At 34.9% G+C, this 12585-nt stretch overlaps 1 protein-coding gene across 1 annotated transcript; it reads left to right on the top strand.

The window, feature by feature from the left end:
* Positions 1-272: 272 nt before the first annotated feature.
* LOC124357967 lies at positions 273-12233 on the top strand. Its single transcript, XM_046810138.1, has 2 exons — positions 273-698; positions 10663-12233. Exons 1-2 carry the CDS (start codon positions 347-349, stop codon positions 10758-10760), a joined length of 450 nt encoding a protein of 149 aa, XP_046666094.1. The 5' UTR covers positions 273-346; the 3' UTR covers positions 10761-12233.
* Positions 12234-12585: the final 352 nt, after the last annotated feature.

Genomic DNA, 12585 nt, shown 5'->3' with positions numbered 1-12585 from the left:
CCTTTCAGATTTCTCGACACGAAATAAAAAGGAACGTCGAGACTTGGGCCTGCATCGTTACTTTGGCGCGGCAGTCGCATCGGCAAACAAATAGAAAAAGCGAAGTTGGTTTATTTTCAATGTTTATTTGGTTCGATTGAAGGTCGGAAGCGAAGGACGCGTTGGAAGTCCGATGCCGGCTTGTGATTGGTCGAGACGAGCTAGGGCTGCTGCCATTGGCTGTGCAGGAGTGGAGGGGGGCAGGGAGGGGAGTATTCAAAAAACTGGGCGCGTAACCGCCTTGTCGCTCTAGTCCTCAGTCGTAGTGAAACCTCCGTTGGAAGAACTTTCAGCGTCGCAGACCACGATGACGAGCGGAGATCTGTGCGTAGCGGCACCGGCCAGGCCGGTCACCTGTGAGGAGAAGGTCTACCCTGGAGTCGTCTGGCGGAGGGCGCAGCCCCGATGCCTCTTCGGCCCACCGGATCCAGTCGAGACCGAGAAACTCCTCCAGGAGCAGACGAGGATCGAGCTGGAGCGGTTTCAAAGACGATGGGACGTGGATCTGGAGCTGCTGGAGGCTGCCATACAGGAGAGACTTCAACCCTCGCCCTCTCAGGACAAACCTGTCGCGAACCCCGGCAGCACCCTCAGGCCCACGGTCGACAGACCCAAGAGGTTACAGCCTGGAGGCCTAAAACGTCAGACTTACCTTACAGGTAAACAATGCTCTTCCATCATTTATGTGCTAGAAAGTCAACTAACCCATAAGGTTTTAGGTTTCTCTGTTTAATGTAAATACTAGATTAGCCTACTGTTTATACCTTACACTATCTCCCCATAGCACAATACGTGAACATACAGTATTTAAAACACAAGTGAACATTTATGTTTTACAGTAACCCCCACTTTGACAGCGCATTCTAGTGGTAAAAATAGCGAAAGAAGGTTCTTTAAGTATGTGTTTCGAAAATGCTCCGTTAAGTAGCCATTTATAGCTAGCGGGACACCTGTATGATTCTTGAGCAAGGAGTGAAGCCAAACTGAACTTAAGGAAAGTTAAATTAACAGGCTTATGTATTTTGACGTGGAAAGACTAATAATCTTTGGCCTATTAATTTTTTATACATTATAAAAAACATGCATACCGTTGATACAACCCAAATAATTCTCTTAAAATATTATTATAAATAAAATAAAGTTATTTTTAATTATTTCAGTTTTACCTTTGACTTCCTTTATATTAGTTTTTACAGAATTAAATTTTCTACGAAGATTTCATGCATCTATTGCCCATTTAACGTAGTTATTGTACACAAAACGTAAAAATCGGGGTTTTGTGCCCCAATCTCTTGCATGTAACCCGAATATCTAAAAAACTACAGAATTTAAAATTCTGAAAACAACTTTTATCAGTTCTTACAAATCAAAATGCATAAGAAACCAAGAAAATTTACAACTTCATTTACCTTTTCAAAAGTTCAGTATGGATTTTATTTCATTCTTTGTTCAGTAATCGTACCAAAATCTGTTGCTTGCTTGGCATTCACTAACGAAGCGTTTTCGGACCTAAGTCTATATTCCTTTTTTCATTATTTTACCACTATAATGTACGTTAGAAGTGGGGGGGAGAATTTCCTGAACCTTCGTATAAACATCGGCGGTAAACAACTGAAAGAACAGAATTGGAGGGTGTAGCCTAAAATTCAATAGTTATTACTTTGAAATCAATGAATCAGTAGAAATTGTTATTTTATTTTATATAGAATTATTTATATGTTGCTTAAAATAATAGACATTTACAGATCATTTGCGTTCAAAATTATTCGCAACCATTCTTTGTACCGTTCTTTCAGCGTACTTCTCTGTATATTGCACTATTCACCTATATTAAAGAAGATTACAAACATAAATGGTATTTGAAAATGTTATAGGCTACACGGTTAACACTTTAATTTCGGATGATAAGTGTATTAAAACATTAATTTTGACGCTAAGTTTAAACCATACCTATTGTATTATAAATTGACTTAAATACAGAAACTTTATTATCAGGCTTTAGTTCTATATTTACATTCTTTTTTTTATAAAATATGAAAAACTGTTTTATGTCGATTTTTACTGCTAATGTGTGTTACTGTTTTTATTATTTTTTTTTTATTTATAATACTAAAACCGCCGCAGTTTTAAACTATGTAGCCTAAAGTTTCTTTTATTTTCTGCAACACGCCAACTGCAACCAATATGAATACGTTATCGTTGTAACCAGATTAGCTTTTACCTTTTGAGATAACGAATTTTGAACAAAGAACGAACGAGAATGAATATATTTGATTCAATTCAACATTTTTTTATTGTAAACTATTTCTTATGAATTAGAAAAATGCCCCCTTTGAAAAATGAAGATGTTAACTACCTTATAGCATAATGTTGTGATAAATTAGGCCACTAAATATTTTTCATTACAACTATTTTAGATTTTTACTCGTGGAGTAAATACTAGATAGTTTCGACAAAATATCTTAGGCTGTAAATTTATATATCTGCGACTTGCTAATTGAAATAACAACAAACATCTATATTTATTTAATTCCGTCAGTGAATCTGTCCCTACGAATTTTCTCGATCTGTAAATAAAATAAAATAGCTTTACGGAATCAATTTTAACGCTTGAGTGCAAAGAACGGCGGGAAAAATATCAGATATGAAAAAAATTATCCGGGCTTCCGCCCTACTGGCTTCTAAAGTTGAAGATATCTCCGAAGAAATACACTGGCGAATAAAAAATCTGAATTTTAGACACACACTGATGGAAACCTTTGCACCAATATTTACAGTGGTTTTATTAATAATATACTTTATATATACCAGCAGGAGTGAACAAAAGGTGTTCGATGTAAACATTGCGTATATTAGTGTTCGGTTTCATACAATGCGAGTTCTTGTTTTATTAGTATACAAACAATATATTTTTAGAAATAAATGTTTGTTTTGTCTATCCTGTGACTTTAGGTTATGTATTTAAATTTACCGTAGGTAAATAGTAAACCTTTAATATATATTTTTAATGTTCATTTCCTGTTTTCAATGAGGAAGCAATATAGAATGTTACTGTGCAAATTTTGAATGAGCGGAAGCCATATTGAAACCGGTGGAAGATCTGAAGATCCTTGAGACGTTTCATTATAGAAAACACCAAATGTCTAAACAGTTCTCTATACTTCCTACACCTGAACTATCGTAGATTTGGAAAGCCGCTTTAATTTTTTCGTAAGAATCTCAAATTGTTGTTTTTGTTCAACAATGAATTACAGTTCACAAAGCATCGCACACAAATACTTATATGGCTATTGTATACAAAACTAGTAGTTACCCGCAGCTTCGCACGCAATTTAGAAGGCTTTACACGTGAATGAGCACTTCTGGTTCGAGTGAGTTATATTTCCGACGCCAATTTTGAGTTCGCCTTGTTGCCGCGATCAAGAAAATACCTTACGTCAAAAAGTGTAGGTACGTCTATGGCCATTGTAATTTACTCTTTCAATTAATAAGATTTTCGCAACTAGAGACCAGTGGGGCGTAGTACGAAGGGATTTTCAGAATAAGAATAGGCCTATAGCCAGGATTAACTAGGGACCCTAAGAACGCCCTTGTCAAATTTCAGTACAATTGGTTCAGTAGGTTTTACGTGATTAACTAATACACATAAAGATACATACAAACACCATTCGATTAGTATACAATACAACTAGTATACAATACGACTAGTATACACTGTGAAGAATAACGCTGTCTAAGACTCATCCACACATAACCTACGTGGTGTAACCTCTAAGTTAAAACCGCCGTACTAAACGTAAATTGTAATGAGGTTATACACATTATAACACTACTGAATTGAACCTTCGAACAATAACATTATAGAACACTTTCAAGTCTATATCTGATGACATGACTACATACTTAGGCCTCTGATTATTGCAGCAAATTACAACTTTAGGCGCAGTACACTTTGGAAACTGACTTATATAAATAGGGTATAAGTTATTTTATTATAGTATTTCATATATTTAAACACAAATTATAAAAATGCTCTTATGGTTTTAAGAACTATATACAAAGGTCAAATGTGTTATATAAAGACCGTTCAAATTTGTAATTAGTTCTGGATTTTGTTTATGTCGCCTGTAAGTTAATACTTGACTAGGTCTAGAAAAACATTATAAAACAAAACTAGTGTGTTATTTCTAATATATTATAATGGCATCTCTGCTAAGCGGTTATAGGTCAGGTTCATATTTTTACTCACGCATCCAATTTTGCAAAGCCTATTTGCAACTAGGCCTACCTATGTGGTATTAAACAAAGAATATTATAGAAATACGATTAAATACATTGGCTTACATCTTAATACCATGTTAATTTCCAATTATTTGCTCGAACCGCTACTGTTGAAAATTATGAATTTATAATAAAGTTATCTATGAAATTTTATATTATCTCCCAATCTTCCCAAAATTCTACCTTACGAACTTCTAGAAATGTACATTTAAAGTCCTAGTGTATGAAAGAAAATTACTTTCCTGTATTAAAAAACCTGTAAGTAGGCTAATTAAAATCTCTAAACATCAAATATCATTAAACAATGGAGCCTAGTAAGGATAAAAACAACCAGTTTGCGGCATTAGGCTTGTTTTATCGTTACGTTTTGTTCGTTACCTTTCCCATTATGTAAAAAGTGGCAAATCATTTTTATTAGCTTCCTCCTCTATTTTGAAAATTTTGAGTTGGCTTCTTCCCCAAATTTGACTATGCTGAAAGGTAAAATCGTATAATATGCGTATTTTCCAAGAGTACTTGTATCGCTTAAAAATCAGTAAGCGAACTTCATGATTACTCTAAACACAGCAAAAACAAGACCTGATTTAAGGAATAATTTCGTGGCTGATTTCTAATCAGGCAAAGCTGGAAATGAAGACGTTCAGAAATAAAAATTCAATTGTTGAAGCAGCTGCGAGCTATTGTACACTCCGAAATGGTGCAATCTAAAGAACCGCATCCTGTTTTCGTAGTAGGTCGCTAGTTCCGCGATACGTAGGTCGTGGTGTGGGTTACTCATAATAGAGGGAACGGGCGGCCACAGAACTACGCACTATTTATCTACACGCGCACACGCACACGCACTTGCACACTTTGGCTTGACCTAATACCAGTTCTCAACCTTGAGAAACCGTGTCAGCTGGCCGCAGTTCGCCATGTGTTCCCGCCATTTCCACCGCGGTGTCTATTGCACAGTCCACAGTTCCGGGTTCCAGTTCCACTGCATCATGTTTGATTTAGGAACGTTTCATTGCATTCCTAACCTCAAAACATTACAATACGTTGTAATCCTCTCGTCGAGACAGAATTTGGATCTTAATTATCCGAGAAATGTTATTTTATTCCAAAATTATAAGTAATTTTTCATGTGTATTGTTTATAGAAATGGTTCACATATTTTCTGTGACCCCATTATAAGATACTATACATAATTTGAATAAAACCGTTTCTTTGAAGTGCCATAAAGTTTCGTGGTGGTTGGTTTATTGGTTAGGGGATATTACTTGATTAATACTAGACATTTAATGGTGTATAGTGGGCAAAACAGGCAGAATTCAAATTTAAAATCAATTCTAGTTCTAAAACTCATATCTTACATTTTTGTCCAAATTATTTTTAGTACAGTACCTTGAATGAAAATGTTCGGCAGTCCAATTGATTAATTTAGGAATGACAGGAATAATTTAGGAATGTTATGGTTAGACAAGATATCAAAATACAATTATGATAAACTTGTATTTTCCTTGTCTTTATAGAAAATAAATTTGATGTAAAAACTATAGCGTATCAAAAAAGCATCGACAAAAGTATTTTATTTTCGAAGTAAGACAACAGAAAATGTAATCTTCACGTAAAGGTTTGTAGGTTGTGGTATTACTATTACATATTGATATTGTAACTCTGAATCAGTATCAATAACAAGCGTAGTCTGTTACACTCCACTATAATAGATTAGGCTATAAAGCAAACGCATAGATAAACCAAAATATTGAATTAATAAAAATGTAACATCTGTTGTATTGATCGAAAGACGAAAAGTACGTTATGAACAGCTGATCACAATTCCCTCCACCTGCTCCTCTCACCCCCCCCCCCCTCCGACTGGTGACAGATAACGGTCGTTCCCAGGCTCGGACTGTAGCCCGGGGGGGGGGGGGTAAGTCTGTCCCTTTAAGCTTTAAACCAGGGGAGGGATGGGAACACCCTCACAATACACCCCCGTTTCGTCATTGTATAAAAGCTAATTATTGTAAACAATGCATCTAATTTACAATGGCTTTTACTTGCTTGGAGATAAATAAGATTAATTGCGGTGCGTTATCTATCTCGATCAACATTTGGAACAAATTCTAATTTCTACTTCTGTTTCATTTGTTTTTACTAAACACCAATCCAAAATTGAGTGCTTTTATTAATATATATTGATTATGGCATCCTCATATGCTCATGCGTGTTGCAGAGAGGACCATACACATTGACAATATTCACGCTAGTAAAATAATATTATTTTATTTATAAATAACATAATTTGTCTTCCTAACTTTTCGCAAATTATAGAATAGACCACTGAATTAGTTTCATTACGGTACCGTATGTTCAAATAGCCTACGTGAAACAGGTTTAAAATGCCAAAATTAACAATGTAATGCAACTTCGTATCTTAAAAAGCACTTAGTGTGCCCTTTGATATACTAAACTTGAAATATTGCCTTTGTAATGACACATAATGTAAGCAAGAATAAAAAAAATATTATTACAGCAGATGTTCAACATTTCTTCTGTTTGTGTCGATGCAAAACTGAACTATTCGTAAAATCGACTGTCTGACATTTTGAAACAGTTGGGGGTTTTCTCCCACTTCTACTGCTTAACAATATTTTTTATATTTTTGTTTGCATTTGGAATTAAGTAAAAAAAAAACACACTAGTTTCAGTAGCTTTGAGGTTTTGAACACTACGTGTTGCCTACAAGGAGGCGTTTCACAAATTCTCAATTTTCTCGGAAACGAAACGTTCGCGACCCCATGTGCATTGGACAAAAATGTTTGTATATCCTCTATTAAGTCTGAAAAAATGCGCAATTTTATCGCAATCACCCAGTTTTTATTGTTGAACTGAAGGAACGGACAAACACTTTCGATAGCAATATATTTTTTTTTATTATAAAATATTACTACGCTACTACAAAGCACTGTTGTCTCATTATAAATTTTATTTCAGTGTAATTATTTTTATACTTTACTATATGTTTTATATAACTTGAGGAGCCCTTCATAACAGTGAATACGACTGACGGAACGGAGGATGTTAACCAATTGAGTCCATCTCAACTGGTCTGTTGACCACGTGACCGGGAGGACAGTATGTAGGCCACGATGGACGCGCGCGGGCGCGGGAACGTAGCACGATGCGTAGTTGTATCTCCCGCCAACTCGACTCGAACTGGTTCTATTTTTGGAAGTAAAAAACAGTTAGACCAGTCAAGAGTGAATGGCGTGGAATGTTGAGCGCCAAATGCTGGCAAGGCTGTGGAAGGGGAGGGGGAATCTCCCGCCAACGCGGGCCTTGGGACCACGTGGTCGACTTCAAGGTTGTAAACAAACTTGTGTCAATTTGCCAACAAGGAAATTTGCATCCGATGTTTTCTCGGAATCGGTAGTGGCATTTCCAAAAAGTCGATTTTAGATTCCATCTGTGATTTACTGTCGGAGGACGTAAATCATAATTTTTCAACCATAATTTTTCAACGTCCTTTTTTTAATATTTATTTTTTATAAGCATTCAGAACATTTTAAATCTGTTATATTTTATTTCAGTACGAAAGTTGACAAGCCATGGTTAGTGTGATAAATGTGTATGATGCATTTAAAAATGTTTCAAAAAAGAATAAAGCTTACAAAATATTGATATAAACTATCAAGAACCTTTAAATCGTCTAGAAAACTAATCGGAAAACTGGTTTCAGTTATGGAATAAATTATAAAAACTAATATAATGTACAAACGTAGTATATTTTGTTGCCACATTTCTGACAGGATGATTTTGTTTAGAAATAGTTCCATATGTGACTGAAATAACGTAATTTAAGTATTTGCCATATTAATATCTGAGGTCCAAGTGACAATCACTGTCAGACCATAAGTGAATATTGCGTAAACACACGCGGTTGTGTGTTATCAATGTCAAGGTCACGTTATCGCCAGTTTGCTTTGTCGCAGCCTCGCTGTTGCCATATCTTATGCTAATTACTTAGTATTTTTGGAGACAATTATACCGTATGCGTCGTTCATTTTCAATCTGGGGACATTGGTATTCAGCGTTGTTTACTTTTTCACATTTTTAAATGTCGTATGATTGTACTTGGTTGGTTACAAATTTCTTTGTTGTATTATTATTTTCGTTGCCATTATGGTTACCTATGTAAAAATGTTCGCTAACGCTCAGCCAAATCCTTGGAGTGGCATGCACCATCATCGAACTCGAATTTTCTTATAAAAATATGAAGCTTCCCGCAAAATGTCAAGCCTGTAGGTCATTTGTTTTCGAGATACCGTGTGAACAGACCGACAGAAATTAAGTGTTCCTTCGCTAACGCTCAGGAAATAACTATTTTATCGATGAATGAGATAAAATTACATATAGTTAAAATAATAGTACCAATGTGTATATTTCCAAAAGCTGTTCAAAATTAATGTAAGGAGAAAGACGGGCGTAGTGTTCAATTTTTTCGTGTATTGAACGTTTATGTGAGCCAATACCGAAGACCATGTACGAAAGATTAACGATAATTGACTTAACGTGTATTTTATATTGTATAAGTGTTTTATCTATGCTCGTTAGTAATAAATGTCCACAATGTATTTTTTTTTTTATTTCTCAGTAATCTTTTAAATATGCTAATATTGCATAGATTTGTCGGCCTTATTTTACAATATTTTAAATTCCTAAAGTTAAATATCGGAAAGACTAATTTTTAGAACGCAAATTTGGCTTATCTCTCTCTGGTATCTTCCGGCTTGAGCTGTGTAGTAGAGCTTATCTCGAACTCGGTTCGATGCATAAATCTAGTAAACAATCATCAGTGACACTGTAAAATGATAACCTCCAAACCTCAATCCAAAAACTTGAAGGACACTGATTTTCAAAGCACTGTATCAGTTTTTTTTCTTATCAGTTAGTTATATTTGAAGCAAGTTTGGCAGGAAGTCGCAAAAAGATTTATCAGTTGTTTTTAAACGCTTTAATTCTCAAGGCTTCGTTGATAAAATGTATTTTTCGTTTCAGAAGAATAAGTAAAGAAATATCACAAATTGAGCCAACACACTGGATAATTTTTTATGTGAACAGTGAACTATCAAGTTTAAAAAAGTTCAAGAAACTAAAACTACACTTTTATTAGCATAATATGAATTTTAACAATAAAAATCCATCAGGGAAAAGAAATCAAGAAGCTTCCGTGTTTGTTTCTTGAGAAAAACACTTCCCGCTCTCACTCCAACGTTTTGGCGCCAATTCGCAGACAAGTGGTCAATATTGACCGAGTATCGATCGATAAACAAAGCAATATACGATGTTGTTTATTATAGTGTACCATATTGTTTGTTTATGTGCCGCTATCTCTTTCGAGTCCCGATAGTACCCAGCCGTGATTTATTGTAAAAGGGCGAATCTTTGATACGTTCTCGATTTACTGTGTCAAAACATTAAGTAGCGAAACATAGAGTATTCCGTGGACCACTGCAGAGTTTGAGGTTATGTTACATTGCTATTGGGTTTTCTACGTGACCTGATGTTCGCGCTAACCACATTTAGTGATATGGGTCTTTCCAAAGATGTTCAGATCATCACATTTTGAGGTTAGGTCGTGTTGGAATCGTGTTATTGTTTCACATAACGTGCATGTTAATATATTCCATAGCATACAAATTGAACTAATTTATTTCGTACTTTTGCTGTTAGGAAATGTTTATCTGTATTTTCACACATTTTGAGTTGACAAATTATTATGTCGAAGTTATTTATTAGTTGACAGAAAGAAACTCAAATTACTGTGATAGGTTATTAAACGTATTAATTGCTAAAGGTTAAAGATCTTTGATTAAAAATTCTATTAATTTACATTGTAGTCTGGGTACTGCAAGAGGCTATGTATCAGTTGTACATATTGAAGTACAGTACATCTGGTACTTGTTCATTAACATTTGCAACTATTGAATCATGGCCGTGTCCAAGGTCTGCATGGCACTACGGGGGTCCCTGTCTGAACAATAGTCAATTAACCAATGTAATATGTTCTCATTGTTGTCTCCTGTCTCCAAGGCCTTGTCCAGCACTAGCTACAGAAGCACGCCGCGCAGCCGCGTCGTAGAAATCTACCTCCAAGCAGATTTATAACTGCATTGATCATCTAACTCAATATTTCAAATTTAGTCATTCATTAGTCATCCAAAAAGAAATGTGTACATTGCGATCTTTTTAAATCTATACAATAGAATTTGAAGACCTTTCTAACTTTTTTCTGGTAATAATAACCATTGGCCCTGACGAAATATCTCTAAATCTCTGTCTTCCTTGATGTTACAGAATTCTGGAGATCCAGGAGATCACTGACCTTAGTCTTCGGGAAGAGCAAGAACAAGATGCGAGCCTCCGTCAGCCTCCAGACTCCAAGCCTGGAGTGACTCCAGCGTTCCAGCCTTCCAGCTTCATCCTCTAGTCCAGCAACTCCGTCATCCTTAGTTGTAGACCCCTTGTTGTCTTTGTGTATATTATCGTAGAATTTTGATTTTGGAGACCACCATTGCATCACGCTTTCGTCTTATGGATCAAAAACATTCAGGACAGTATTAACATTTTTTCCCTATTACAAGTATCGTCTTCTTTGCATCCCAGATTTAATCCTTTACTTTATTACTGTAATCAAACAACACTCTCTTTCCAATGAAAAGTAGAGATGAAAGCTTTTCCAATGGTGGTTTCCTAATTTATATATGTTGTTGAAAGTTGGTTAGAGCAGCACAGTATCCATGTTACACTTACCGCCAGTTTGTACGATACAGAATAAAAATATAGATTTAAAAAATGCCTCGAAACTGAACAGAACTCTTATCAAGTTCTGTTTTGTTTTGATGCTTTACTGTAATACTTAGGCGACACCACGACTGTGGATAATCTCGTGTCGCCTCTGTAATACAATATATTTGTCTCTTAATTACATCGCTGGTTTGTGTATTGTTGATAGTATTACAGTTTAGTTTTGAAGTATGTAAAAATTTCAGTAGTCTCTATGGCAAATATTATTGTAAATAACATTACCGTAAGGAATGCAATGTTCCAATTAACTAAAATTTACTTTCAGGTTAACAACCAGATGGAATAAAAAGATTTATGTGTGGATAAATTATTTTATAGTTTTGTAAAGCTAACTCAGGTTTCAGCTGACTTCACATCAATCCGTGAGTCAGTTCCGGTATGATTCATTGACTCATTCACTCTCCACCAAGCTTTCGTGAGTCAGTTCCTATGACTCACTCGGTCTTTTGTTTCAAAATAAAACATCGAAAACCTGTTTGGTATGAGCAATCCTGTGATGTTTTATATCTAAATAACAGTACACAACAAAGGTAGCCTACCCAAAAATAATAAATTTCCAAAATAACTACTGATCCTGCACTCCACCCAATTATGAAGGTCAATAATATATATTTTATACGGTACGTTACTTTTTTTATCTTAATAAAAATAAGTTGTTTTTTTTTCGGAACATATTATATACATGATTCCCGGTAGAATGTTCCTTTAAACTTGTAAAATAACTATTTTTTAGGTATTTTTATATAAAAATAGATCGCGTTCCGAAGCACTTTAATTCCCCAGTGTTTTATTAACCGTTGCAAGTAAGTTCTAGGATCTACTCTGAGTTTGTGCGAGTGAGTGAGTCAGTGATCACGTACTATACTGAATGTACTGTACTGTTATAGTGTAATGTACCATAGTGTAGTGTAGATGCTCTAGTCCAAGGTCAGATCTCACTGTATAGCCTAACGCTTCCTTTATATAACAACGTTGGATATACGTTATACCCTATATGTAATGTATGTACATTGTAATTAAATGAGATTAATGTAATAAATATTTACTATATTTTCACCAAATGTTGTTTCAACATTATTTCAACCCCGAACTCTATATATGGTTTGTATATATGTAAACCATATACCAATAAAAGAAAAATTGTTTTCTTTGGGTTTTGTTGTAAATTTCACGTTGAGGTGTGTCTACCTCAATTAAGTTTTTTTTATGGTTTATGTTCATAAATCATAATAACAATGCAATTAATTAGAAACTGTTACACCCATTAGATTAGTTAGGAGTCATACACAACAACATTGGTTAATTTTACTAAAAAGCCGTCAAATTTAAAAATATCCCTCCTTAGCTACACTAACATAATTTACCTAACAAAAAGTTTTTTTTATTTTCTTCAATAGAAAAGTTATAGTTTAA

This window comes from Homalodisca vitripennis, chromosome 3, assembly GCF_021130785.1.
Source record: "Homalodisca vitripennis isolate AUS2020 chromosome 3, UT_GWSS_2.1, whole genome shotgun sequence".
In the NCBI taxonomy this organism is placed as follows: domain Eukaryota; kingdom Metazoa; phylum Arthropoda; class Insecta; order Hemiptera; family Cicadellidae; genus Homalodisca; species Homalodisca vitripennis.
Note: the sequence above shows the minus strand (reverse complement) of the source record. Positions and strands in the feature narration are given on the sequence as shown.

Bases quoted from the DNA above. Each gene is read 5' to 3' on its own strand.
- LOC124357967 (XM_046810138.1), top strand. From the start codon at position 347: ATGACGAGCGGAGATCTGTGCGTAGCGGCACCGGCCAGGCCGGTCACC. The intron at 699-10,662 runs GTAAACAATGCT...TTGATGTTACAG, and splicing joins ACGTCAGACTTACCTTACAG to AATTCTGGAGATCCAGGAGA.